This window comes from Drosophila yakuba, chromosome 2R (assembly GCF_016746365.2).
Source record: "Drosophila yakuba strain Tai18E2 chromosome 2R, Prin_Dyak_Tai18E2_2.1, whole genome shotgun sequence".
Taxonomy (NCBI): domain Eukaryota; kingdom Metazoa; phylum Arthropoda; class Insecta; order Diptera; family Drosophilidae; genus Drosophila; species Drosophila yakuba.
This window is the reverse complement of record NC_052528.2, coordinates 13,196,344-13,224,165: the sequence shown is the minus strand read 5'-3', so window position 1 is coordinate 13,224,165 and position 27,822 is coordinate 13,196,344. Positions and strand designations below refer to the sequence as shown.

The window sequence follows — 27,822 nt, the reverse complement described above, 5'->3', positions numbered from 1 at the left end:
GTTTGACAACTTCTTCGGCCTGCATAATGTGCGAAAGTCAAAAGGGTTAAACCCGAAAATGATGACTAATCAAGTATGTGCTCACAGCAATAGTAAAACAAAAGTCAAGTTATAAAGGGAAGTACGCTAATATGTACAATAACTAATATTTAATATCAGAAAATGAATTACATAAATGAATTACAAACTTAAACATCAGGTAAATTTTAGAATGTCCTATATACGACCTATTTATTTGTTGGTTTTTTCTATTTCATTTCTCTCAAGTGAATTTAATAATATAATATAATAATATGAATTTTAATAAAAACTGTGACAAAAAAAATTATCAATCATTATTAAACATAAACTTATTAATTTCCTGAAGTTAAGGACTTATGGCTGCAGTTTTTCCATTTTCACGACTGAATATTTCTAGTCATCCAAATATGCAGTTGCAATATCCCTCTACCGTTCCACGTAGCTAGGCGCTGCTTGGCTTTTGAACTGCTTTGCCGACAGCTAAAGAGAATCGCCGCTCTCTCTTGAAGTCGCGCGCTCAACTGGCCAATCAGGTTTGAGCACCGCACACAATGCCATTTGCCTTTTGGGCTCCCCAGAGACTTTGGTTTTTAGTTGTGGGTTTTAGTTACAGTTTCGCTTGTGTGTTTTGCATTTTGGAGCCTTGTGTTTACTGGCTTTGGCTTTGGCTTTGTCTTTGCAGGCGTTGACACTTGGCTTTCCCAAAAGAGCTGAACCGAAGGTGCCTGGGAATAGAGAATAAAGCAAAGCTGAAATGGAGACCCGAGATCCCAAAACCGAGATCCTAGACACACGCCCCCTTCGATTGGGGACGTCGTTGCGTTGCGTTGGTTCCATTCGCACCGTTCCTAGGGGGCTGCTCTCTCTCTCTCGCTCTCGCTCCCGCTCGCTCCCATTAGGATGCCATAGGATGGTGGTGGGTTCTTTTTTCTGCTGACAGCTTTGCGTCTCTCCACGGGATTGGCCATTCGACTGCAGCCACCCCCACCCCCGGCGGCACTCGCTCTCCGCTCTCCCAGTGGCGCAGACTCGTTTCGTTTCCATTTTCAAAACTCTCGTTGGCCTGCCGTGTTACCCTGCTTCCACTGCTTCTTCTGCCACGGCCGCCTATGCGGCTCTGCTGCGTCGCTGCCACTGTTGCCGCTGCTGCTGCTGCTGCGCCGTCGCCGCCGCTTCTTTTCGACTGCTGCAGCAGCATCGCTGGCAAGGATTCAGTTGGGGTTTAACAGCCACTCGGGACGGTAGCGCGCGCCGCTCAAACTTGTTGCGAGACCAATTTTCCGAAAATCCCAAATTCTCTGCGGTGCATTGGCCAGTTCACCCAAAAACACCCACACACACCATCACTGTCTCACTTTCGTTTCGCGATTGATTGCCAGCTCTCCGGAGACCAAGAACCAAAATAATAGAAAAAGGCACCCGATACCAAACCGCAAACCGATCGAGTTACAAAAAAAAACACAAAAATAAAGAAACTAAACAAAAGTAAATCGCCTAGCAAAGAGCCTTCAAGACGGCAGCCACAATTTCCAGCGCAGGATTAGGAGGAGACGTCGCCGCGTACGCTGATCTCCACCAGCACTCGCATTCGCACCATCCGAATCCGCATCCACATCCGCATCCACATCCCCATCCGTTTGCCACCGACGGCTTCAAGCTGCGTTCCGAAGAGCCGGTGCCGGGCTTCAGCTCGGCCTCCCCCTGGCCCACCCTGGAGCTGGGCATGGAGTGGGGCCGGAAGCTGTACCCCAGTGCCGTTTCCGGTCCGCGATCCGCCAGCGGCCTGATGTTCGGCCTGCCGCCCACCGCCGCTGTGGACATGAACCAGCCGCGTGGACCGATGACCTCGCTGAAGGAGGAGCCGCTGGGCAGCCGGTGGGCCATGCAGCCAGTCGTCGACCAGAGCAAGTAAGTGACGGGATAGGGTTAAGTGATGACCCGAAAATGACCCCATAAAGTGATCTTCCCAGTGCCAAGACCAAAAACCTAAAACTATTGGGCAAATCTACAAAAACTGACCCAAAGAGACCAAAATAAGTGATCTTCCATGTGCTTAAGTGTTAAGTCTAATCTAATTGGTCTACTAAATTAAATCTGCGATAAGAGTAGATTTCATAGCTCATTCTTGGTGGATAGTAGTGATGCAGAAGCCTCATAACTTAAATGTAAAATCATTTCATTCTGATTAATCATTCAGTTTAATTAGATTAATTGCTTTTTGATATATCATTGCAAATCAAATGGTATACCGCTGCCAAACGTGCTTTCAAATTAGCAGTAAATAAACTTGGATCAATAACTATCGTATCAACTACAAACCAAGGCAAGATGCCCATTATCCCATTCAAAAACTAAAGCTTGCTACTAGATAAATTAGGCCATGAAATAAGCAGCCACTAAGCCCATAGGAAATGTCGCTTATGATATGGCGCCCAACGAGGGCCCATCAACATTTACTGTTGACATGTAACAAGGTGGGCTTAACGGGAAAGCCCCTTAATCTCTACTAATCTCTCCCCTAATCTCCAATCTCCAAGAGAAAACGCGCCAAAGTGCCCGCAACAATGTTTCAGCAACACACGCACGCAGAGCCCAAACAAAAAGAAGTCTCCAAAAAGGGAAGACTGTGAAAGAAAAAAAAAAAAGTGCGTTTGTTTACTTTTGGCCAAAGCCGGCATCCCGTGTGTCCAAGTCCAACAATATATGGCGGCCCCTGGGGGAGCGATTCCGAAACGTAGTAAGTCAGTCAGTCAGCCGGGGAAGTGGGCGAGTTTTTATGGCCGCCACCCACCCTGTGCGCCATAAGATGAACCCCAAAACAAAGTCCGTCCATTCAGATCCCAGACTCACTCGAAATTCACACTCAAAATGTTTGGGTTCACGCACTTTTTCGGGATGATACTACATGGGGGATAATGCGGGGGACTTTGAGCCGAAAAGGGATGTTATTTGGACTTTGACTTTCACTTTCGCCTCATCCAAATGAAGCGACTCCCAAGAAGTCACTCCACTCTTCACTCTCCACTCAAGGACGAAAAGGACCCCCGGCAGAGGGTTGCTCGGGAAAAGCTTTTATTTTTCTTGGTCCTTGTTTGTTTAGTTGCGTTTGAGATGTTTCTGGCGTGAGATGTTCGCGCCGAGAAGAAGTGCGCGAGTTGCCCAAACGGAAAGCGAGAGCGAAATGACAGCGGGATTTGTTCATTCAGCGGCGGCAAATCAGCACTCCCACCCACACCCACACCCACATCACCATCTCGATAATCACATCCAGAGGCAGGACAATCCCAACCAGAATCATAATCACATTCAGACATTAGACAATAAGACAATGCGCTGTGATACGAGGTAATCAAGTTGTGATTGTATTATAATCTAGTGAAAGTTCTACTAAGAAATTGAAGTTTTAATGCGAGTTATAGAATTCATGTGGTAAACAACCTCAATTTGATTGTGTACAAAAATAAAGTACATTAAAAGTAATCAAAAGTTAATGAGAAAGGAAACATTTTGCTCAACTCGAAACACTTAGTTTATTAAAAAACTTATGATTCTTTGTCGGGAGCCGCAATATTAAGCATGTCAGTCTAGAAAAGTCGAAGTTATAATTTTTGCAATCAACCTAGTGATTTCCAAAGTAATGTTATTTTAAACAATTTTATTTGTGGCCTGAAAGTAATGTTCTAAAAATGATTCGTATCCCTCTTTTCTTATAAATTTAGCTTATATATGAATAAAATACAATCTTTTCAGATTTGATACTTTATGAAATACAAATACAGTTAACAAATTTTACAATAGCAGTTTAACTTCTCCAATCACTAATTTCTCTCACCACCAAGAATATAGAATGCAAACTTTTGTGATTTGAGTTTTGGATTTATTACGCTTTGCACGCAACTTTTGCGACAAATAAATCTGCTCAATTCCGATAATTGCTCAATATGTTTGTGGCAACCCATTTATTTAAACACTTATCAGTACATCTAACTGGAACAGCAGAAACAATGTTATACTATAAACAAAGTGCATAAACCACACACAATGGTGTGTTGTACTTCTTGTCGCTGCTCGTAAATCAGAGGAATATTCGAAAATTTATTTCAACAAAGATTGTCCAGGGAGAAGAAATGGAAGCAGCTACAGCTTCATCCCAGCTTCAGCTCTAGATTGCAACAAATGGCCGTAAAGTGTCCTTAAACAATGAGGATATTTCCAGCCACCAATAAAGTCGCCTTTTTTAAAGGACTCGCATGTGTGGAAAGCAAAATAGACTAAACGTGACCACGAAGGAGTCCAGTTTTTCCACCACTCTGCTATTTTTCCTGCCGGCCACCTGGGCATCGATTTGCGACAATTAAATGTTGGCATAATAAAATCAACAGCAAAACGGCCACAAAAATGTTCTATATCTCTTTTTTAGCTGCTCTGCTCCGTGGCAAATTGGCGGCAAGTGCAAACAAAGTGTCCTGGCAAACTGCCGCAGAACGATTTTCCACAATTTCCAGCCAGTCGAGTTGAAAAGTCAACAGAAAACAAAAAACTGGTAAACTGGTAAAAGAAAAACGGAAAACAGGACTTAGGCGTTTGAGGGGATTGAGGGGGTACTGGCACAAGTTTTTTATTTGCCAGGATGTACTCGGCATTATTGTGCTGCTCACTTTTCGAACACTCGACTCGACTCCACTCCATGGCCATAACAATAACCTTTCACCAGAATGTAACATGTCTGGCATTCGTATGTCGTACACTGGCTGCACCTTCCACCGCTTTTCCGCCCCCCACAAAGGTGACTACTGCTGCCGGTGAAAATCGCATTGAACTTCCGCTTTTCCTCTTTTCCTCTTTCCCAGTTCCCCATGCCAGCAAACAAAGCTGCCTCTTAATTTGATATCACCCTGTGGGTGAATCAACTTTAGCACCGCAAAATGTGTTTGTTTCCTTCGCAAAATTCGTATTCAGATTCACATGAAGTCCGCAAAGGGCATTATCCGCATGTATTTTATGTTATGTTAAGCTCGCACTTCTCATAAACATTCTCGTCACTTAAAGTCTCTTGAATTGCGGTGGGCATCATACACAATGTAGTTTACAATTACAAACATATCTCTTGAGATAAGAAAAACCTAATATTCCAGCTACTTCTTTAGGGAAGTTCAATCAAAGCTCCTTCCACGACTCGCTAAATCGTATCACTCAGCCGTTGAAAGGCAATCAGAACTGATGAAAAGCAGAAAGGCAAATCCAAATGCCGACTGATAAAATTGTCCACCAAATCCACTGGGTATCCCGAGCACTTATTTAATAACTAGGACGCAATTCGATTGCACTTTCGATTGGAGCGAAGAGCTGAGCGGGGGAGGCGGCAGGGAGTCTATCATTAGCTGATGGCGACATTATCCTTTGGCAAATGTGTATATAATTGCAGGACCCCCGAGTCAGTTGGCCAGCGAGGACATGCGGCTCCTTGACATTGCCTGTGCAAACAGGAGCAGCACATAAATAGTGCAGGAAATAACGCAAATACAAAAAATCTGATAAAATCAGCATTTTCTAAATTAAATTGTTCGTTATGCATACAGCGAAGAGAGAACAGGACCCTACCTTAGTCCTTTGCAGTCCGACATTGCTCGGTAATTGTTCGCTGACAGGAGGGCTGTTGATAATGGAAGGAAGGGGGGGGGGGGGGGGGGGGGGGGAGCGGTACAGGGGACACGAAGTCCTGACATTTAGCATATGGAAGGGGAGAGGGGTGGGGCAAGGACAAGCCTTTATTCCGTCTGCGGCTCAGTGTCCACGTGTCCTGCCAGCGATAATTGCCCACTGTCTGCTTGGCCCACATACAGCAAATGTACGAGTATATAAAATATTTCAAGTGTAGCGGGAGGGGAGGGGCGTTCGGCGGACAACAAGGACTGTCATACATCAGGATTATTGTGTCACGTTGATGTTGCTTATGCGCTTTTAATGATAGTTGTCACAATACTGAGCTGCTGCCCGAATGTCACTCTCTAGTCTAATTGAGTTGCCCCTAATTCTGGCCAACTAGACTAAACTAGACTCTCGCTGCCAATTAGAGGCTCTTTAGGCCGACTCCATATTTACCCAGCTAATGGCATAATTACCGCCTCTGTTCGCATGTAATACATTTCACTAATTCACATCATCAATTTCGTTTCTGATCCATTGCAGTTTGGGCATCGGCCGCGCCCACTTTGAGAAGCAGCCGCCCAGCAATTTGCGCAAGTCGAACTTCTTCCACTTCGTGATCGCCTTATATGATCGGGCTGGACAGCCCATCGAGATTGAGCGCACGGCCTTCATTGGATTCATCGAGAAGGACTCGGAGTCGGACGCCACCAAGACGAACAATGGCATCCAGTACCGACTGCAGTTGCTCTACGCAAATGGTGAGTGGAAAGTGCCATAAAGTGGCTATGGAACCCTATATGATCGCATGCTTTGTATTCCGTTCCTAGGAGCTCGCCAGGAGCAGGACATTTTCGTGCGACTCATCGATTCGGTGACCAAGCAGGTGAGTCCAAGAATAATCTACTCTTCGAACTTGCTAATAGTTATAGATGATCTATATGCATAAATGAAAAGCAATGATGCTATACATAGCAGCAGGATGTTATTATTAGATGCTTAGAAATCATAAAAAATATATATTCCTAACAAGTCAAGTTTGAGTCCTTTACACATCTTACAAGAAGCTACAGCCCAGCAACTTATTTGAATAAATTGAGTGATTTCCTTCACAGAAAACCGGAAACAAGCTTTCTAGGGACACAACAACTTCAAAACCACTTAGTGAATTTGCAATTCATCTTGCGATTGCCACTTACATAAATTAAGAACTTCCTGATTACCACGCAGCTCACTGCAAATTAGGGCCAAAGTTAACCAGGCTATGAAAAACCAATTCCTTCCACTTGGCTGCTTCCGTGCATTTCCTCTCTTTTCCAAACACGATGTTTGTTTTGCTGATTCGAGCATAAGTTGCATTCGAAATTGATTGTCATGGCTAATTAAGTGTGTCCTGGTGTTTTCTGGTGTGTCCTTTGGCCAATAAATTGAGCCGTCAAACGAGCAGCTCTTTTTCAACCAGGACTTTTCCAACTTTTCCGCGTGGACAAAAGGGGTGTGACCGGGGCTAACGAGAGAAGCGAGGAAATCGACAGAATCAAGAGAATCGCACGGGGATCGAACATTGTTAATGCGCTTTGTTGTGGGTGCGTGCAGGTCCTGGGGCATTTTTCTAGTCCTTGTAGTCCTTGTAGTCCTGGTGCACCATATGTCCGCTTTTGTGGACCTAATGCCTCGCTAGGCATTCTTTCCTTGCCTCTCCTTTTTCGGCCTTTTCAAGGGCAATTAATTTCTCGAGTGACAAATTTTTATAGACATTGCTCCGCCCGCTCCTTTTGCTCCTTTCGGCGTATCTTCCCCATTAACCCCCTTGCTTTTCCAGCTTTTCTCAGTTTCTCTCCGCTTTTGTGGGCGTTTCTTGCCCATTTAGCCCGTTCGCATCGCATCAGAAACGAGCGCGCAATAAATTTGTCCACAAATTATCGACAGCCTGCGACATCGCCCCCTTTGCTTACTTTATGGTGACAAATCCATTTGTGCGAATGCAATTTAATCGCAAAATTATTTGAGCCGCCATCAATTGAATTTGCTAAAAATATCACACACACAAAATGTCCGTAAGAGCAAAGGTCTGTGTGAAGTTTTTTGCTGAATTTTTGTAGGCTTTGCTGATAAGAAAATGACTTCAGACGATTGTTTATGGGCATTGTTTTAGGCAATTAAAGCTTATCGACAAATTGAATAGCGCCATTTAGAGTTACTTTAATAACGCCAGTGAGTAATTACCAGCCCTTTAATGGGTCTTCAAGGAGACATACGAATTCCCGGGCTAAATGCGACAGATTCCCAGATGGCTACTCATTGTAGATTACCATATTCAAATATGTTTCACAACATTCGCAAATTCGAAATAAGATTTCGAAAGAAATACATATTCACATATCGGTGGTATATTATTTGAGATATAAGTTTAGTTCCTTCCTCTCTGAATCCCTGAATTGCCCATTTCACTTTCGATGTACCTACCCCTAACCTGGGAAAATTTGAAAACTGTCGCAAGCTGGGAAGTGAACAATCATTTGATCGGATTAGGTGGGTTCGGCTGCCTCTTTACAGACCCTTTGTTTCCGACTGCTTGTTTTTGGATTTTTACATTTCGTTAGTCTTTTATCGTTTGTCTCTTGTCGCGTGTCGCTTTTCCTTATCGGATTGCGTAACAGGTAAGGCGGGGATAAGCGAGTGTTATCTGCAGCAAGTGGGATTGCAACTCGAGACTGGGAACTGTGGCGGGCCGAATGCGATTAAGGCGGAATTGTCTCAATCGCAAATGGCAGAAGGCAGGAGGAAGGCAGGACAATTGTCAACTGGCATCCATCCACGTGGCAGGACTCAAATAAAAAACGGGAAAGCAGCAGAGACGCACAACCCTTACAACCCCTTTTTTTGGGCTGGGCGAATGCAGCAGCAAATCATGGTCATAATCATAATTACATTCGATCAGATAACGGGCAAAAACAGTTCGAACGGGAGGCGTCGCAATTGCAATTTGAGCTAACGATGCTAGCACGGAAAATCGCCTCATTTCGGCGATCATATTTCATTTTCATCAGCGGACAGCGGAGGATGGCGCAGTGCTATAAGGGTCCGGCATAAAACAATAGCCAAATCCTTTGGCCCGGTTTTTGTGTTTTGCCAAAATTGCGCTTATCGCGATTAAAACGCACGCACAAATGCACGCACAAAAGCGCATCGAAATCCTAAACCCGAAAGAGATGGATATATGTATGTGGCGTTCGAGGGGCAGAGAGAGAGTGAGAGGGCTGATAACGGGCGATTAATGCACTGCGATAACTGAGACATAAAGTGGTTGAAAGGGGCCCAAAAATCCAGACGAACTGGTGACAAGGATCCGCCAACCGGTTACCCGATTTATCCAACCACTAACGGTTAAAAAAAAAAATCCGAAAAGCAGCATCATTAAATAACCTATAGCCATCGCACACACACACACATGCTCTTGTCTGCGCGTGTTAATTAAGCGATAAAATTAATTTGTATGTCAACACTTAAAAAGCCGAGAGAGAGAATCATTTTCGATTATTAACAAATTGTACGCGCACAGCTCGCTTAATGGCAAATGGTTATTGTTGTTGTCACTGGCGCCGCCGGCCACTCAATAAATTCAACAGATTGCGCGAAATCTCCACATTTGCATGTGCGCCCTCCGTCCGTCCCGCTCGCACCCGCCCCTGCTTGCGACCCCTCCCTCCCCCCACGATAGCTCTCCCTCTCGCACGCAATGCGATTAAAAATGCTTTTATTTCACGGCAAGTGCATTTCTGCGGTCGAAAGAGACGGGCATATGGCATAAAGAGAGCACGAGAGAGAGGGAGCAAAAAGAGGCGGAAAAATGATATCGTCCTCATTATGCGAAATGTGTAATGCACGCGGACTCCCCTTTGAAAATCTTTTGGGTCCCTTGGGGGACCTTCGGTTTTTTAAAGGTGTGCAAAATGCGCACTGCACTGCGTTATGTGGGTAAAATCTTCTTAGCTTTTAATACTTTCGCTTTGTAAAATCTACGTGTTCCAAAATTTGACACTCTCCGCATTATCACAGTAATTTTTTTTTGTAATTTAAAAACATAGAATATTTTAATATTGCCAATAAATAAACGCTGGTTCATTGAAAGGTCACATTTATTAGTATAATAAAATAGCAAACAATCAATAATTCATAACTTTTTAACTGACAAAAAAACCAATGGGAAACATGCCTTTGTTTTTCAGAAAGTGCACATTTCAATATGCTCGTTTATGTCGTTTTTCAAGAAGTTGGCATTACGTTGTTAACCCGTGTCCCTAAAAATATGCAAATATGCAGGAAAAGGGCCCGGCAAAAAAGGCTTTTCACCCATTTCCCTCGACAAAATGCGCGAGTTGCGAACTGAGGATGCACGAGTCCTTGCAGCGGTAACCTTTCTTTCGGTGTCCTTTCTTCTGGGTGGGCAATTTATGCGTTGCCCCGATAAATGTAGCTTTAATAAATTAAGAGCTACCCTCTATGGCATTTTTTATTCGTTTTTTTTATTGTATTTCTTTTTTTATTGTGTGCCCTTTTGCGAACATTTTTTTCAGTCGCCCCTTTGTCCGCGATAATTTATCTTGTTTGGCGAGATTTTTATTTGGCACGTTAAATATGCAGTATGTGCAACATGCAACATGCAGCATGCAGCATTCAAGTGCGTGAATAATGCAGCGAGCGTCGATTCATTTTATTCCAAAAGCGATAATAACAATTTGCAAAAATGCTGGAAAAAATCGACTCTTCGCTCGCAGTTTGATGGGAAATCGTTTAAAATTTAAAAGCTTCCTCGGCTCATCCTGTTTGCATCCCCCCATCCACAGCCCCTTTGTGGAGCCCTTTTTCTGCCTGTCCTGTCATCACTTCATCACTCGCTTTTTTGCGCATTTTTTCTTGCTGTTTTGTTGTCCTGCCGCTGACTCCTGTTCTTTGTCCTGTTGATAAATCGTAGTTTAAACGCTTTTACTCCAGTTTTAGTGGCTTTCGTTTAGTTTGCCGTTTTTTTCATTAGACGAGCCATTTAGCCTCGGATTTCCGCATAAACACGGAGTACGAGGTACAAACTAATTGTTTGTTTCTGCATCCCACCGCAAGGATGATGGATGATGATTCCTGCTTGTATCCTCTTTAGGCAAGTTTGTTATTTGGGCAAGTTAGTTGTTTTTTCTGGGCTAGAGAACTTAGCTTTGCTTGTTTTCATGGACCAATACGATTTGTTAACCATTTTTCTTGGACATTGATATCTTGGCATTACCTTCCTAACTAAAAACTAACTAAATCTGAAGGACATTCCCCCCGCCTTCCTAACGACAAAATAAACAGGTGACAAATACAAGTTGTCACATAAAAAATCGCACTCAAACTTTATGTCCTGTTTGGGAAAACATTGAAAGTCCATTACCCCGGGCTGGGATAAAAAGGATATCCCATGCTAGTCCGGCCTATAATTAGCTGCACTCCGTCCGGAAAAGTTCGAGCCGTAATGCTGAATATCTCGCAGATATTGGACATTGAGCTGGGCCATCGAGGGCTGCCTGATCCTTTACAGGATTCACCATGGAGCGGGGAAATTATTAACCTGACAAACGGGATAATAAGGGATGATCATAATTTTACATGTGCCCAGGCTAATGCCAAAAACAACAGGGGGCGGCCCTATATATATACGTATTTATTCATATACAGGGTGGGATTCTGGAGGACTACTGCTGGTTGCATTAAAATTAATTTCTGATTATCTATCTGGTTGGGCACAGCTTCTGTGCAAGGGCTCATCAATCCGGGATACAGTTTCGCTGCCAAAGGTGGAAACAAATGCATACATATGCCAGTGACGTCAGAGGAACCACTCGTCCTTGACGGCAAGTGGCAGGATTCTGTTCACTTTTTGTTTCTACTTTTTGGTGGATGAACGAACACACACGGCTCAGGTTTTTGGCTTCCTCACTCGGTTATTGTTATTACTTTTGCGTGTATCTGCGTCAGTTGATGAATGATCCTCTCACCCTCCGCAGGACATCCTCGTCCTTCACCCCTCGCATATGCCGTGTTTTTGCCAACTAATTCGCTGGATGAGTGTTGGATTACGGTCAGCGGGCGGGGGGAGGAGGGGTGGCAAGACACCCGCTTTAATCATTTTTAAATTAGAGAACTATGCGCCTTTTTGTCTGACAATCCACCTCATACCCTTGTTTATCTATTTGTTGTTGGAAGTTGGAACTACATGAGAGGCTTGTGGAAATTGCAGCAGATTGCCGAACGCTGCACTTGCGGTTGCTGTTCCTTCCACATGGCACGATTCCTGGCCCAAAACACACCACCCCCTCGAATGAAACGCCGCCTCACTGCCACCACAGCAATGAGGCAACAACAAACAAATAGACAGTCAGTTCGAGTGGCGTTTTCACTGGGCAAACACAAATACTAGAACGCCCCCTCCGAATACCCCTCGGATATTATGTCCATGCAGAGGTAAAAATTGTGGACATTGTCAATATTTGCATTGTGTCCCATATGTCGATTTGCGGACTCAAAGTTTTCGGGGCTCTGTAATTAGCATTTATGAGTGTTTGTCTTAGCCCAAAACGATTGTGCATAGGGGTCAAATTTGTCGAGCGGTCGGGTGTCGATGGCAGAGGGTTAACATCGGGGTCACGTGGGGTTTATTCGAGTGCTGGTGGCAGGTAGTAAAATCCATGAGATTGTAATCTTTCAGCTTTGGTCAAAACAATTAGCCTTACTTGTGTTGTTTTGTCTTAAATCGAGAGAGGAAAGAAATTGCAATATCTAATAGAATAAGTAAAATGTACTAGAAGCCAGTCTTTATATCATAATATAGCTTATACTCTAACCTTCATATACCTTTTCTACATTACATTATTTCCCATTTCAGGCCATCATATACGAGGGTCAGGACAAGAATCCCGAGATGTGCCGCGTGCTCCTAACGCACGAGGTGATGTGCAGGTGAGTGCTTATCTAGTAGTGATTTAATATCCTTTGGCATTCCAATCCACACCTATTCCTTACTGATTTGCGAAACGCAATCGCAAGTCTCGCGGGCATTCGGAAAGCGACTCCCTGGAGCTTCTTAAACTTGCCTCTTTTTTTATCCAAAAGGGATGCTTCTTGCCACAGCCACTCAAATTATAGAGAGACCTGAGCTCTCATTTGTTTTGCCTGTATTTTTTCCGTGATTTTCCCTGGATTTTCTTACGATTTTCCTACGCTTTCCCCCAAGTTTCTGCCAGAAGGGACTGCTTTAATTTTGTTGATTTTTAAGCTCCGTCCGGCGGAGCGGCAGAGTGTCCTTCGTTTTATTTTCACGCTCAAACGCACGCGAGCTGAAACGTATAAATGGTCGCCACCCACAACCACCCACCAACACCCCCAAACACCACCCACCGCTCCATGGGCTGCTGTTCACCCTTCTAGCAGCTTTCTGACAGTTGAAGGTTGCGTAGAAAATAAAAACGGCAGAGCAAAGAAACAAAAAAAACCTCGCTGAAAGAATGCCGAACAACAACAAAAATTACACACAGCCTTAGCCGGCTAACCCCCTTTACCACCCCCCTCTGAGCCTCCACCACCACTGGCCGCATGTTGTTGTCGTTGTTGTTGCTGGGCCGGCCATCTTTTATTATTTCGGATTGGCACCCAGTTTTTATGTTTGCGTAGCATTATCAAAAACAAGGGGACAACGCACACACACACTTACACCCACACACGGGGGTTGCAGACTCCCCCATTAGAGCGAGAGAGGGGAGGTGAGCGCGGAAAGAGCGATAGAGATAGAGATAGAGGTAGTGGCAGGACAACGAGGACGTCTTCTTTATCGTTTTGGCTTTGCGCCCATTTCAGTCATCCATGTTTATGTTATATATGCCCACCGAAGACCCAAACCCCAAAACGCAAAATCCAAAAGCCGAAAGCCGGGTCCAAGCCAAAAATACCACCCCCAGATGACCCACAACCACCCGTTTCGCCCACTCAATCCACCACCCCCAGCCCCCTCTTTATACTCCGATGTGTTTTTTTGTTTTCTACATCTAGCCCAGGGGCTGTGCAGTCGAAAATTACGCAGCCATTGAACTCGATATAGATATACGAGTGCGTATACAGATGCAGATAAGGGATAAGTGCAGAGCAATGACAAATGTCTGACCCCCAAAAATTGTCACATGGCTTTGGCAAGTCTTTAAAGTTTAGTAGAACTGGGTTAAGCTGGAGGAGATGGTATATAGGATGGTTTTCCTATAGATAACCATGATCTATTGGTTTGGAAAAGAAAAATTTGATATGGAAACATAGTAATATAATATAATCATGGGCGTTACCTAAAGCGTTAAATGTGTTTCTTTTGCTTTCTGATTTAGTTAGTATTAATAGATATTGTTTAGTTAATCAGCTCAGTCTAAAAGTTTGAATTGAAATTTATCCCAAACTGTTGTTTCTCTTTCAGCCGCTGCTGTGATAAGAAGAGCTGTGGTAACCGCAACGAGACGCCATCGGACCCCGTCATTATTGATCGGTAAGTAGTCATAGTTCATTCTTCTCTGGCATCACCGCATCCTGTGCAGGACCTCGTCCTGTTGCTCCGCCACACAAAAGATGACATTTTAAGCTGCTTTTCATCATCGTCGCTGGCTTTTTATTTTGTCAGCCTGTTCTGTTCTGTACTGTTCTGTTCTGCGGCCTGTGTATGCGTATCGTTGATTTATTGGCATTATTATCAACTGCAATATAAAACACGATGCGGCAGACATGCAAAGCGCTCGAAAAGCACGGGGTGGTGGGGGGCTTACCCCATTATTCGATGAAGGGAGCTGAAATGAAACAGAAGCTGCAACACCGAGTGGCAGGGAGTCCTCCGAGAGAGAGAGAGAGACCAACCAAACAAAAATTCATCAAAATGGCAGTGGCAAATTCTATTTTCATAAATTGTAAATTGAGACGCGCAGTTCGCGGCGCGGCAATCCGACACTTGAAAGATACTTTCCAGCCGGGGAATCAACCCAACCCCCCCTCCAACGCGACCCGTCGACCGTCGCGTGTCAGGCGAATTATGCTAATTGTGTGCACATCCTTGTGGCCGCCACGCCCCCTGCTCAGCCTTCCTGGCGTGTGCCCGCCCTAATTGGCTTCGGAAATATTATTTGAGTGCAGGCAATTTAAGGAAACCAAAAATGCTAAACAAATTAGGATGCAAGAAGGCGGTTAGCAAAGGCGTATGCTTATATTATAAAAGGATTTCCTTCTTAAAGTCTTTGAAATAGAATCAGCTATCAGCCGACTCTCTACCTATAAAGCGTGCCCCAACCAACTCCATGAACTGAAGCATTTAAGCCAAACCATTCCTGGCCAACGCGCACTGCCATTGCCGCCGAACTCATTGAGTTGTTAAGCAATTTTGTAGTCCCTAGGCCCCATTAAATTGAGGCACACCTTATGCAGATGATAATCAGCGCCCTGTGTGATTCCCCGTAATGCCCGATCCACGGACCTCCGGCGAAGGGTGTCCCCAACTATTTGCCTATGTGGAGTCCATCTCCATCTGCAACTCCAACTCCATTCTGCGTTTCCAGTTGCCATTGCCATTTGTGAGACTGCCCACAATGGTGGGTTTTCTGCGAACAGAGATCTCTGCGCTCCGCTTAATGATTCTATTATTAAAGTGCGACCGGTTGCTGGCAGTCAGCCCCACTGACAATCAGGCCATAATTGGTGTCATAATTAAATTTAATTGATTGCCTCCTCTGGCTCAAACCACCAAGCCTCCCACCCCACCTCACCTGAGCTTGCAAATTAGGAAATCGAAGCTCAAGTGGCAAAAACCAACAAACAAACAAAAAAAACAAGAAAAACAAAAAAACCCAGCCAGTTCTTGCCACACAGCAAAGAGCTGGCTGACAAACACGATCTCGGCAAGATCACAGATCGCCCGCTGCACATTTATGATCTTGTTAAAATTGCTCGGCGTTCTGCTGCTCCAGAATGTCATCCGTTGGAATAACAGTTACACTTGGCCAATCTCCAGCTGGAGATACTACATCCCATCTCTTTTTCTGCCCCACGTGCCCGGGTGCGACACTTTGCGCTTGATATTTACGATTATTAATTCATTTATCCTCTATTTATTTGCCTTGTTAGCCGGGATGGCGGGCATCCAGCTCACACATGGGCTAATCCTACCTAGAGATGGTAGCGTGAAAAGCAAAGCTTAGAAACTAAAGGCTCATGGGAACTTTAGTTTTCTATATGGTAACCAAATACTTATTCGTATAGCTGTCCTCTAAAAATAAGTATTTGCTGATCTCCTAGCTACTTAAAGAATAGTTATATTGAGCTATCGTGACACGCTCACACCTGTGATCCCCGCCAGCTTCCCGTCCACATGTCGCATTTGTCAGGCGGGCTGTAACTTTTGTCGGCATTGCATTCCATTCCTGCGGCTCGGACGCATATCAATCACCAGCTGAAAACACTGCTGACTCCCAGCTAACCAGCTACCAGCTACCAGCTACCATTTACCAGCAAAGCAGCACCCATCTGCAATCAGCTTAAAAGGCGGCATGGATCAGTCGGTGGCCACCAGAGCCAGCCCATCCAGCCCGCTCATTGATATGCCAGTAGATCATGCCGCCGGCGGGAAGACAAAGACCCCGGGATAATCTATCTGTTCGCAACTAAATTTTGCCTCTGCCCGTGCCAGCGAAGGAGTTGGAGGAGGAGGAGGAGGAGGTGGATCCCCAGCTAAAGCGCTAACTTGCCCGGGGGTCCAACGCATTTTGCCACTCAAGCCAGCAAATGCCCCTCCACCGACTCCAATCCATCCGATCCATCCGATCCATCCAATCCGACTCGATCCGGGCGAAACTTTGTCAGCGGCGCGCAACAATTGGAACTGATTGAAAATTCCAAATCGGGGGCATCCAGGGGGATAGCGACTTGCATTTCCAAGTGGCTGACGAAAGCCAAAAACTGATACGATATGACAACAGCAACAGCACAACAACACCACTTTGGGCCCAGAGCAACCAGCTACCAACTGCCAGCTACCAACTACCAACTACCATCTACCAACAGGCATCTCTCTCTTTCTGTTTTGGCCACATACTGACGTTCGGACGTGTGCCGTGAGAGCTGCACAACACAGTGGCCACTATTCAACAGCCAGTGGTCACTGGTCACTGCTCACCAGCCACTAGCAACATTCGCCGGCGATCTGCACATGTTTTATTGATGAATTTCTGTTATTCATGCAACCGATCTGCAGTTGGCCACAAGAGGAGGCTTTGGAGATGCCGAAATTGTGCACACAATAAGCTGCGGCACAGTGGGTCAAGGCATAGGGAAAACAGATCTAAATCAAAGCAGAACGCATTACATTAGGCTTCTCTTTGAAGAAGGAATACCTACCATGACACCTTGTGTGTGCTTACTTGTCACAATATTCTAAATAAATATTAAGCTTTATTAGTGGCAAGTCTGTGAACTCGAAGTTGGTTATGCTTGCACCACAGTGGAATAGATCGGTGCGGGATTTGCAATTACCTGGGGCAGGTGATGAGGGCTTAGTCGCAGTCGCAGTCGCGGTTGCAATCCTGCTCTCTCTTTCTCGACTCCTTTTTTATTTATGATTTGCGAGGACAGTGGACACTGGACGGTGGACAGTGGACACTCGCATTGTCTCCGGATCGACTGCCACGCATTTTGTCTCTGCCCTTTTCCCAGTTTGTTGGCATGCACTTCGTGTGTGTTCCATAATTAAGTGAATTTAAAGCTCACTTCGGCGGTGGTCGTTGTTGTTGTTGTTGCTGCTGCTGTTCCTGTGATGTCCTTGTTGTTTTTTTGTTTTTTCTCGAGGTATTTGTGTTGTTGGTTCTGCGACATGTTCCACGTTTTTGTCACACATTTTCACCGATCTTGAGTGGGTTTTTATTTGTATTTTGGCTCATTTCGCGCATCTCCCACTCCGCTCCATTTGCTGGCTATCATTTCCTGATCCACATCTGGCGTATGCGTAATGACTTGAATTACACTGACAGCCATGCAATTGGCATCGTTATCGTTGGTGGTCATTAAAATGGTTATCGCGTGACAAGCGAAGAGCGTTCGACTTTTTAATTTGGGTAAATGGTGGGGCAATCAAAAAATTGACTACACCACCACTCAAACATCGAAAGCGTTGTAACAAAAAACGAAAAACGGAAAACAAAACATTGAGTGTGGGTGGAAAAAGCTCTCAGGCGAACAATCGGAAATTTGCCACTCTTGCATTTATCTACGTCATTGGTGTTTTCTTCGCTTTATTTCAATTTTCTATATTTGCCAGCGTTTTGTCCACCGCAGCGACAAATAAACTAAGTGCCAACTCCCGGCCAACTACCCTCCAAAAGACCCGCCCCCTTTTCGCTGGCAGCAAATAGAATTGACATTTTGTGGTGTCCAATATGCAAAAACGTGGGGAGAAGAGTTTAACAGACGAGGCAAGAAACAGGGTGCTCTCAGTATCTCAAAAACACGTAAAAATGTTATATTCATTAAGACTTTTGTAAGTATACATAGCAAAACACACGAAAGTGATTGGAATAGTGCAATATAATCCCAGCACCACCGGGGGCGCCAAAAACATTTTGCAGGACTAAACCAAAATTAAACTTAATGTCAACAATAACATATAAAACACTTAGATATATTAATGATGTAAAACAGAATAATGTGATGGCCTTAAACCAGTATTCATAAGATGCCCCTTTTTTATAACCCTCACTGTGCTGCGTGAGGTGAGCCAATGTTTTGGGCCATTATTGCATGCCTTGATAATCGCACTCGCGCTAAAAACGATGACAAAACTGCTGCTAGTTGTTGGCTACAGTTTTTAATTTTCTAAATGCATTCCAGCCACCTGGACGGGCTGGTTGTCGTGTCCTGCCACCCAAAAGGAGGTGGTCATTCGGGGGGAAAACGAGGGAAAGCGTACTCCTGGCTGCCAGTTGGCCTGCTCAAATATTCAAAGCGAGGCAAACACACAAAATGTGAAAAAAGAGAGACGATTTTGACGGCATTTGCGGTCAGCTATCGACAGTACGCCCATGAAATATTGGGCAGACATCCCGCGCAGACAGCCGTGGTGTGAGGGACCATAGCAGTTAATTATCGATAAAGATATGAGAAGCAACGCATATTTCTCGCTTTTTATTGCAGCTACTTCTCCCCCAAATAAATAGCACAAAAAACATGAAAGACCTACGCGTTTGGGGTATTATATTCATAGACTCTGACGATTATCTTTGAAGTGGAAACAATTGAGTTTGCGTTTGAATTTGAGGTGTGCGAAGTGCATTTGATTTGCACCTCGTAAATCAATAGATTTTTAGATGTGGCATGCGAATTGAATTTTTGCATTTCAAAGAACGACTGTAGGTTCGCCGCATTTGCATATTTGTAGTAGACTGTCTATTGAAATTGAATTATTAATGCAAATTTCGAACGCTTTGCATTTCTCCGAACTTTCAATTGGCACTCGCATTTTTGGCAGGCTGAATTTAGGTTTGCTCCTGGGAAATGTAGTTTATTAAATCATAAATAGGTGAATTCAAAAGCTAGCTACGTTTGCCATTGAAATAATAGAACATTTCTACAAAGTGATGAATACATAGATGATTAGACGTATTGCAATATACATAAGGTTTTGGTTTTTATAAATTAAGATAATTGCGACATTGATCAGTGCTGAATTCTCCGCCCATCTTGATAACTTTGTTAACCCTTTAAATAGCCGAATCCATTCCCTGAGGTTAACCCAATGAATTAACCAAGCAACGTCTAATGTGCATAATTGAAATAGCCCTCAAGACACCGGAATGTAGATTAAAAATGCACAGATCCGAACTATACTCGTATCCAATGTGTACATTGTCTTTGTCTCGGCTCATCATCTTGGGATAAACTCATCTATTAGTTGGTGTGCTGGTGTTTGCCTGTGCGATTCTGTTAGCCATTTCCTCGGCCATTTACCCCTGTTGCATAATTAATGGCATTAAAAGCGTTAACTGACAGTCAACACACTCCGGCACACACATGCCAAAATAGTTGGCATAATTCGGGCATTTCAATGAGGTCGATAATTTGATGGTTCGGTGGAGAGCAAAGGGATAAGGTCATACACGTACACACACACGTCGTCGTCTCAGATACATTTGTATCTTTTTGTGGCCATTCTATCTGCGTCTGATGCCAGCTACTTTTATCGTTGTCTGATATCTAACCTCGCACTGCGTGCGTGCGTGAGTGTGTGTGTCTGTGTGTACAAAAATAATCAGTTTATAGATGAAGAAATCCCAAGAACAACAAGCCACCAGCACTCCCCAGAAAAAAAGGAAAACAAGACCATTCAGAAGGTATTTTCCCGGTCCCAGCGGCATGACTTTCGGTCCCAAAGCAACCCCAAAAATATATCTACATATATATATATTTGGACATACGTATATCTGTTGTTATATGTATACAAAATAAAGGCGATGTGAACTGAGCTCGGGCTGTTAAAAGCTCACTCAAATCCATAAGATGCACTCAAAGTATCTGGCACTCACTTTCGCTCTCTGTTTCTCCGCGGAGAGAAAGCCTCCTCACGCACCAAGTGAAAGTGTTTTCAACAAGTTCTCTTCCGGCAAAAAGGATAAGCGTATCCTGCAGACGGCACGCAGCCCGTAAAGTTCGCCATCCCCCGCACAAAAAAGTCTATTATAATACAAAGGAGCCCAAAAGATATAGAAGAAAAAGCCATGAACTTCAGAATGAAACTTGGGGTTGGGACGGATGGTGGAATGGTGAGATGGTGGCAAGGAATCGCAGTCGAAATCCTTGGGCTGCTTGGTCCTGCCAAGCGTGGAGCGTTAAGCCGAGAAGGAGCATAAATAAATAAAGCCCAAGCAACAATAGAAGCCCAAAATGGTGACTTCATCCTTGTCGACGGCCATGTTTTCGTGACGCTCTCGCTTTTTGTATTGTGTACATTTTCGGTGGAGAAAATGCCAAAAGGCATAGAAATGGCGCGAAAGTAAGTTTTCGCATTATTTTCAGGCCTCCTCCAACTCCAGTCGGCTGTCATTGCCCGCCATAGTCATTGGGTTTATGCGACAATAAAGTTGAACATTTTTGAATATTATCGTTAGTGAAAAATTAGAGACAAGTTGCCCCCGGGCAGCCCCACCATTCACCATCTCACCTGAGATCCTTTCTGGTTTGGCGTGCGCCAAAAACGCTCTCGGCTCTGTTCACGCCATGACCAGATAACATCAGCGGGAAAACTGGGTGTTTGGCTTGGATGGGTGGCTTGATTTGGTTTGGTTTGGTTGGGGGGGGGGATGCGGAAGGAGCCTCCTGGCAAAGCGATTTATGTCCTTTTGAAATTCATCATTAAATTTGTGTGCTGTTTGGCGATGCAAAGATAATGCCACAATTTGTTGTTCGCACTCTTGTTGCTTTGCAAATTTACACTTAATCGCCGGGGCTCCTTGCAAAACCATTAACAGCAGCAAACTTTCGCTTTTCGATAAGGATACTGGGAATTTATTTCAATTTTCTGTGCCTCAGATGGCCTGGATAAAGGTGAAAGGCTTAAGCTTAGACTAAGAGTTTAGCTAGCGTAGAAAAACAGAGCTGCAGATAGTTTGAACCAGCTTTGCAACTAATGTTCTAAATACCTGTTAATGCAATTAATTTATTACAATATTATAAAATCAGCCTGAAAGTGAATACATATACATATATGTACATATAAGTTTCACCCTGAAGTTCAAATTTTTTCTAGACTATTTTAGCACCTTCGGTTCAGTGGCATTCTCAGCCAATCGGGCCCAAAACATCGAAGGACATTGCGAACAGCTGAAAAAGAAATCTCCGTCCAATCGAAGAGGCTAACACCGCCAAGGCGCAATCCCCTCGCCCAAATATGAATGACCAATTATGCACTTCGTTGGCGCTACGTGCCTGAGCTGCCAATTTGGGCCCATCGAAAATGCCAAGCGGAGGTGTCCCAATGTCATGTGCGAGCATTTGATGATGCGTAGCTTTTCATTAAATGAAAATTTCGCGTTGCTGGCAAAACAAAGGGACAAAGCAGAGGCCAAAGGCGCTAACTTTGTTGGCAAGTAGAAGGCCAAGATGGGAGACACTTTGATTTATTGACAGCACGCGACTGGAATTTTTAATTGCCACCAAGTGGGTGGTGGTTGTCTATGGTTGGTTGATTTTTCCCGCGGAAAAATCCTTGAATTGGTCAGGACTTGTGTGCTCTGCTAGATTTCCCCAAATGCAACATCGTCTTCTTAAAGACATATGCAAATGGGGGGGGACCTCGTGAATTTATGTGTCCTGTCAGGATATTTTGAAAACATTGTAATTCAAGCATGTGGAGGGGCAGGATGCTTCCGAGAAAGTCAATTAGCTGCCCATAAAAATGCAGAAAAATGCAGGCTGGCCTCGAAGTGATGATGGCTCTGGTGTCTCGGGGATGAAGTCATCGCTGTGGCAAGTGAAATCATTATCCTGGAGGATCCCCATCCTTAGACACTCGATCCGTATTCAAATTTCAAACTGCAGTTGCATCTGTGAGTTTCCACGTTCGTTGCCGCACCGTAATACGATATTGTATCTGACAGATACACGGCTCTCAATTCTCGGGGGATGGCGCACTGGATTGCTTGTGTTAATGATGATGAGCCCGCTCTGATGCTCTTTTTTTCCATAATGGATAACATCCATCCACTCACATCTGTTTTTTCATCGCAAAGTCCAACAAGTTCACAGCCGTTCTCGATAAGCGCCACACTTGGCTTTTAATGCTGAATATACAAGTAATATTATATAAGTTTAGTTTAGTACGCCGAAGTTTATATGCCCTACTACTTCAAAGATAAATAGAATATAGATTACACGGTGACTAAGTAAAATATACTGGCATTTGTTGGGGATACAATATAAATTGTGCTTCAGAAACTTAAAACTACTTAAACAATCTGGTCTTTTTCAATATCTTTATTTAGAATTTTGTCTCGTGCCTACTATAATTTAAAGACCGGTTTTAAGAGTATAAGTCTCGCGCATAAAGCTAAACAATTATTTATAAACACTTTGTGATTGGCTCTTTTTGGATACTACTCATTGGATTAGTTTTATCAGTTTTAATTGAAATTATTGCTTTTAGTGGTTATCTCGAGTGCCAGTTTCTTATCGCACGGCTAAAGATTTATGTACTTAGGAAATTCGATGTCAAGAGCTATTTGGGCTCGTGTTTTTAATAGGGAGACCGATGGAATCAAAGAACAAAAGTGTCGCAAGTATAAACAAATTTGCGACACTCCCATCGGACAAGGACATATGCAGATGCCACCCGCTGCCCAGAGTTCAACCCTCCAGCTCCCTGCTAATTTGTTAAATTTGTCGAGTGGAAAACAACGGGGAAAAAATATGATGAAAATTGCCAGCACAACGTCGCTTTTCCCGTTTCCCCCCGCTGATCGGAAGGGAAAATATTATTTCGGCAAATATAAAGTTGGGAGAGGGGATTCAGATAGGGCGTATCATGTCGCCGGCGGATGCATAAAAGTATTTCACCATTTAAATGCACCGCGCACGGGTGTCAGTTTCCATTGGATGGTATTGAAGTCGGATTGGATTCGGCTGTTAACTAACAGGCTCGCATCCTGGCCGCAGGACATTCGCCGGCTGTCACCCCACTTATCGCAAGGGCACTCACTACAGCCTCGGGCCACACATCTGGCCAGAAAAGACCAGGCAAACTGGCGGCACAAGTGGCAGCAAAAAGGCGCAACCCGTCATTAGCGGCTCGTAAAGTCGCCTTCGTGGACGCGAACATCGTAAAGACTCTTAATTGAAGCTGGCATAAATCCACAACTGATTGATAATTGCCAGCACAATGGGAGAAACGGGTTCGATACCATTTATGGTCCCACATTCTGGCCCTTACGAACAGAGAAGGTGCAGAAATGCTTACTAACCCCTTATAGGTCTTAGCATATAAACAAGTAAAATATTTTATCTTTACTTAAAACTAGATGCTAGAAAACTTCACTAGAGCTTGGAAATATTTTCGGAATGCTATCACTCTTAACAAAATGTCTTTTATTGGGTTAGGGAAAACTTAAGAACTCCACTAAAATGTCAAGATTACACTTTTCTTTATTGTACAACATAGCAGTGCATTAATTTTGGTATCTCCCATTTATTGCAGCTTCTTCCTGAAGTTCTTCTTGAAGTGCAATCAAAACTGCCTGAAGAACGCCGGCAACCCGCGGGATATGCGCCGATTTCAGGTGAGTGAACGCCTACTGCATCCACACCGGTTCAACATATTAATTGAGAATCTCCTAATGCCAGGTGGTAATTTCTACGCAGGTGGCCGTGGATGGACCACTACTGGCCATCTCCGACAACATGTTCGTGCACAACAACTCGAAGCACGGACGGAGGGCCAAGCGGCTGGACACCACGGAAGGTACAGGCAACACATCCCTGTCCATTTCCGGTCACCCCCTAGCGCCCGACAGTACCTACGATGGTCCGTAGCAAAATTCCAATTATTCCGACCAATTTTTTGTTTCACGTATTTCCAAGAAATCCCCCACGTACCCCAAAGAACCCCCCGAATTTTTCGTTCTTTTCGTAGCAATTGGCAATTCCGAAGCGTTAGAAACTGTTACATATATTCAACTAACCCCTGCATATCTGGAATCCATTTGCAGGTCTTTACCCACCGCTGCCAGTGGCCACGCCGTGCATTAAGGCGATCTCGCCCAGCGAAGGCTGGACAACCGGTGGCGCCACCGTGATCATAGTGGGCGACAACTTCTTCGATGGCCTCCAGGTTGTGTTCGGTACCATGCTGGTCTGGAGCGAGCTGATCACCTCGCATGCCATCCGGGTGCAGACACCGCCCAGGCACATTCCCGGCGTGGTGGAGGTGACGCTGTCCTACAAGAGCAAACAGTTCTGCAAGGGATCACCCGGTCGCTTCGTCTATGTCTGTAAGTGATTGCTGCTATATGACTGCCCAGATCTTCTCCATATCTAACCTGTTGATTAACGCTTTAAGCAGCTCTCAACGAACCCACAATCGACTACGGTTTCCAGCGCCTGCAGAAGCTCATTCCCCGGCATCCCGGCGATCCCGAGAAGCTCCAAAAGGAGATAATCCTCAAGAGGGCCGCCGATCTGGTCGAGGCACTATACTCCATGCCCAGGTAAGAGCATTGCTACTACCCAAGTTACGTAGCGGAAACTAATATCCAACCCGTGTTGCAGCAGATCTCCGGGCGGTTCGACGGGCTTCAATTCCTATGCGGGCCAACTGGCGGTCAGTGTCCAGGATGGTACCGGCCAGTGGACCGAGGACGACTACCAGCGTGCCCAGTCGAGCAGCGTGAGTCCACGCGGTGGCTACTGCAGCAGCGCCTCCACGCCGCACAGCTCGGGAGGATCCTACGGTGCCACGGCGGCCAGTGCAGCGGTGGCGGCCACGGCGAATGGATATGCACCTACACCCAACATGGGCACACTCTCCTCGTCGCCCGGCAGCGTCTTCAACTCCACGTCAAGTAAGTTTCTCGATCCTTGGCATATCATTGGTGGCGAATAATTCATGAAAAGTCCTGCCTTCATTGGTCCCAATAAGAGAGATATTAAATAGAATGGATTAATCCAATTTGAACAGTACTATTTTGTCTTAAAAAGTTTCGAAGATTCTCAAAAGATGATCTCATGTTCCCATCATTAATCTAACCCCTGTCTCAGAAAGCCCCGAATTCGTTTAACATCTTAAGTTGATTTTAGCTTCTGTTTGTATAACTCTCACATGAATACCGCCCCACATAAACTGAGAAACCAGTCTCGCCTCCACATCCCGAATCATTCCCACTGCCCTCCAATTCCCCAAACCCAAACCCAAACCCGAACCCAAACAAAGTGAACAAAGTATGCTCAGCAAAGTGCATTTTCGCCATTAATTCCAACAGTGTCCGCCGTGTCGTCGACGTGGCACCAGGCGTTCGTGCAGCACCACCACGCGGCAACGGCCCACCCGCACCACCACTACCCACATCCCCACCAGCCGTGGCACAATCCGGCCGTGTCAGCAGCCACGGCGGCGGCCGTTTAAGCGTTTCCCGGACTCCCCATGCCAGCCAGATGGAGCTGAACGCAGGATGAAGATGTGGAGGAGGATGAGGATGATGTACCAGGTTGAGCCGGACTTTTGGGGCCGAGTAACGACATTTTGTTGAAATTAAATGCCACACGCCCAACACCACCCACAACCACCCACAAACCACCCACAAGTCCGAGCGAAAAGCGCACACACACGGCCAGACACCATCTATCAATCCGAAACTGCAAGGACGCCCACAATTGGCCCTCGGGTGTGTGAATGGGTGTGTGGATGGGGCCGCTGAAGCAAAACTGAGCATTCAAAACACTACTCCACCATCAACAAAACACCACAGACAACACACGATTAACGGTATTTATAATTTCCATTATCCTTTAGACTCTAAATCGATCCAAAAACGACCCCCCCTTTCGGTAGATTTCTGTTGAACTCCCTCTTTCCTGGCAAAAAAAAATGCACTAGAAGTGCTAGTCCTTATAACTGAACTGCACATATGCTCCCATAAAAATGTGCATCAATTTAATATTTGAAATGTTTAACTATTTGCAGGGGTCAGCAGTCTGAGCTTCAATCCCTTCGCCCTGCCCACCTGCAACACACAGGGCTACAGCACCCAACTGGTGACGTCAACCAAATAATATTACTACTAAATGAGGCTATTGGCAGGCCCCAAGTCCCCAAATCTCCCCCTGGAGTCACAGATACCACGCCAATCCACAAGAAGCTCGAAAGTGCAATAAACAGATGAAAATGGTTCCAAAATTCAAAAATCTATTGATATAGTTGTAAATTTTTTGATTGAATCCCGTTTATAACTTATTTTGAATATGCCTCGGTAATAGATTTATAAACATACGCATAGAACACCATATCAAAGTAAAGGAAAACATATGAGAGATGGGAAGGGCATATCATGCAAGGGGCTCAAGAACCCAGTAGTTAAGATCGGGCAGAAATAGTTCTAAAATAGCTTGATAAAATGCATTTTGTAAATATTTATCCCAAAGTAAATAAAACTTAATAATAATCGGAACTGTGAATAGAGGAAATTATACAAAATATTTACCCATGATGATCAATTCTAATACGAATCAAGATATACCAAAACAGATACAATTTGAATGAACTTTTGGACATAACTAAATGCTTGTATACGATACTTTCTTGGATTAATATCGAAAATATTGAAAAAAAAAGTCTTGAAAATACACTCTGCCAGTCGAGAGAACCGAAATCAAAATGTTATATACCTACATAGATATACAAGCCAGATTTGCAGCATATCTAAGCGTAATATTACAACAAATTTATACCAAACTTTTGGCAAACATATCGTGCACTTAGTCCTAATATCCACCTAAAACAAACCCAAACACATCACTACTCAAACATATTTGTATAATGCCCATCATATCCACAATTCGAAATTCATTTTGATCGAACCACTGTCTATCAAAATCAACACCAAATCATCATTAGACATACATTCATACATTTCGCTATTCAAGTCAGTGTTTGATAAACTACCGATTTGTTGACTAGAAGCTAAGCCTAGCATACACCGGGAAATGATATCTGGGGGTGCACATACTATATATATATACATATGTAGGCTTAAGTTTATTGTTTATTGCTCGATTTGTAGGAGTTTTACTGTAATTTGTATTCGTATTGTATAATAATGTACGCTTGCACTCCTAGAACTACAAAATATGGACAACAAAGAAAAAAACAAAATGGTTGGCTTCGCAAATGGGGAGCAGCCAATACAAGCATATCTATAAGAATCGCATAAACAGCAGAACTTAGCCGCAAAATCGATTTGTAAATTACAATACAATAATTTATAATAACAATCTAGCAACGCTCTCTGTTTTGTAAATCTTAACAAGTTATTTAAATAAAATTTATTTAAAATAAACGTAATACGCCATGAAAACGCC

General features: G+C 44.3%; 1 protein-coding gene across 9 annotated transcripts; it reads left to right on the top strand.

Annotated features, from left to right (window-relative positions):
• Positions 1 to 1,219: 1,219 nt before the first annotated feature.
• LOC6530442 (transcription factor collier) lies at positions 1,220 to 27,818 on the top strand. Of its 9 annotated transcripts, none has more exons than XR_005560720.1 (12): positions 1,220 to 1,929; positions 6,211 to 6,428; positions 6,498 to 6,553; positions 12,584 to 12,657; positions 14,153 to 14,221; positions 23,948 to 24,029; positions 24,094 to 24,274; positions 24,459 to 24,740; positions 24,809 to 24,956; positions 25,018 to 25,310; positions 25,728 to 25,976; positions 26,429 to 27,818. XR_005560720.1 is itself a non-coding variant. In XM_039372867.1 (11 exons), the coding sequence occupies exons 1-11, from the start codon at positions 1,745 to 1,747 to the stop codon at positions 26,515 to 26,517; spliced, it is 1,674 nt and encodes a 557-aa protein (XP_039228801.1). In that variant the 5' UTR covers positions 1,221 to 1,744; the 3' UTR covers positions 26,518 to 27,818. The 9 variants fall into 9 exon arrangements, 4 of the variants coding, with proteins under 4 accessions (XP_039228801.1, XP_039228800.1, XP_039228802.1 ...); XR_005560719.1 differs by having other exon boundaries at positions 25,728 to 26,230; XR_005560723.1 differs by having other exon boundaries at positions 1,221 to 1,929; positions 24,094 to 24,211; positions 25,728 to 26,230.
• The last annotated feature ends 4 nt before the right edge of the window (positions 27,819 to 27,822 follow it).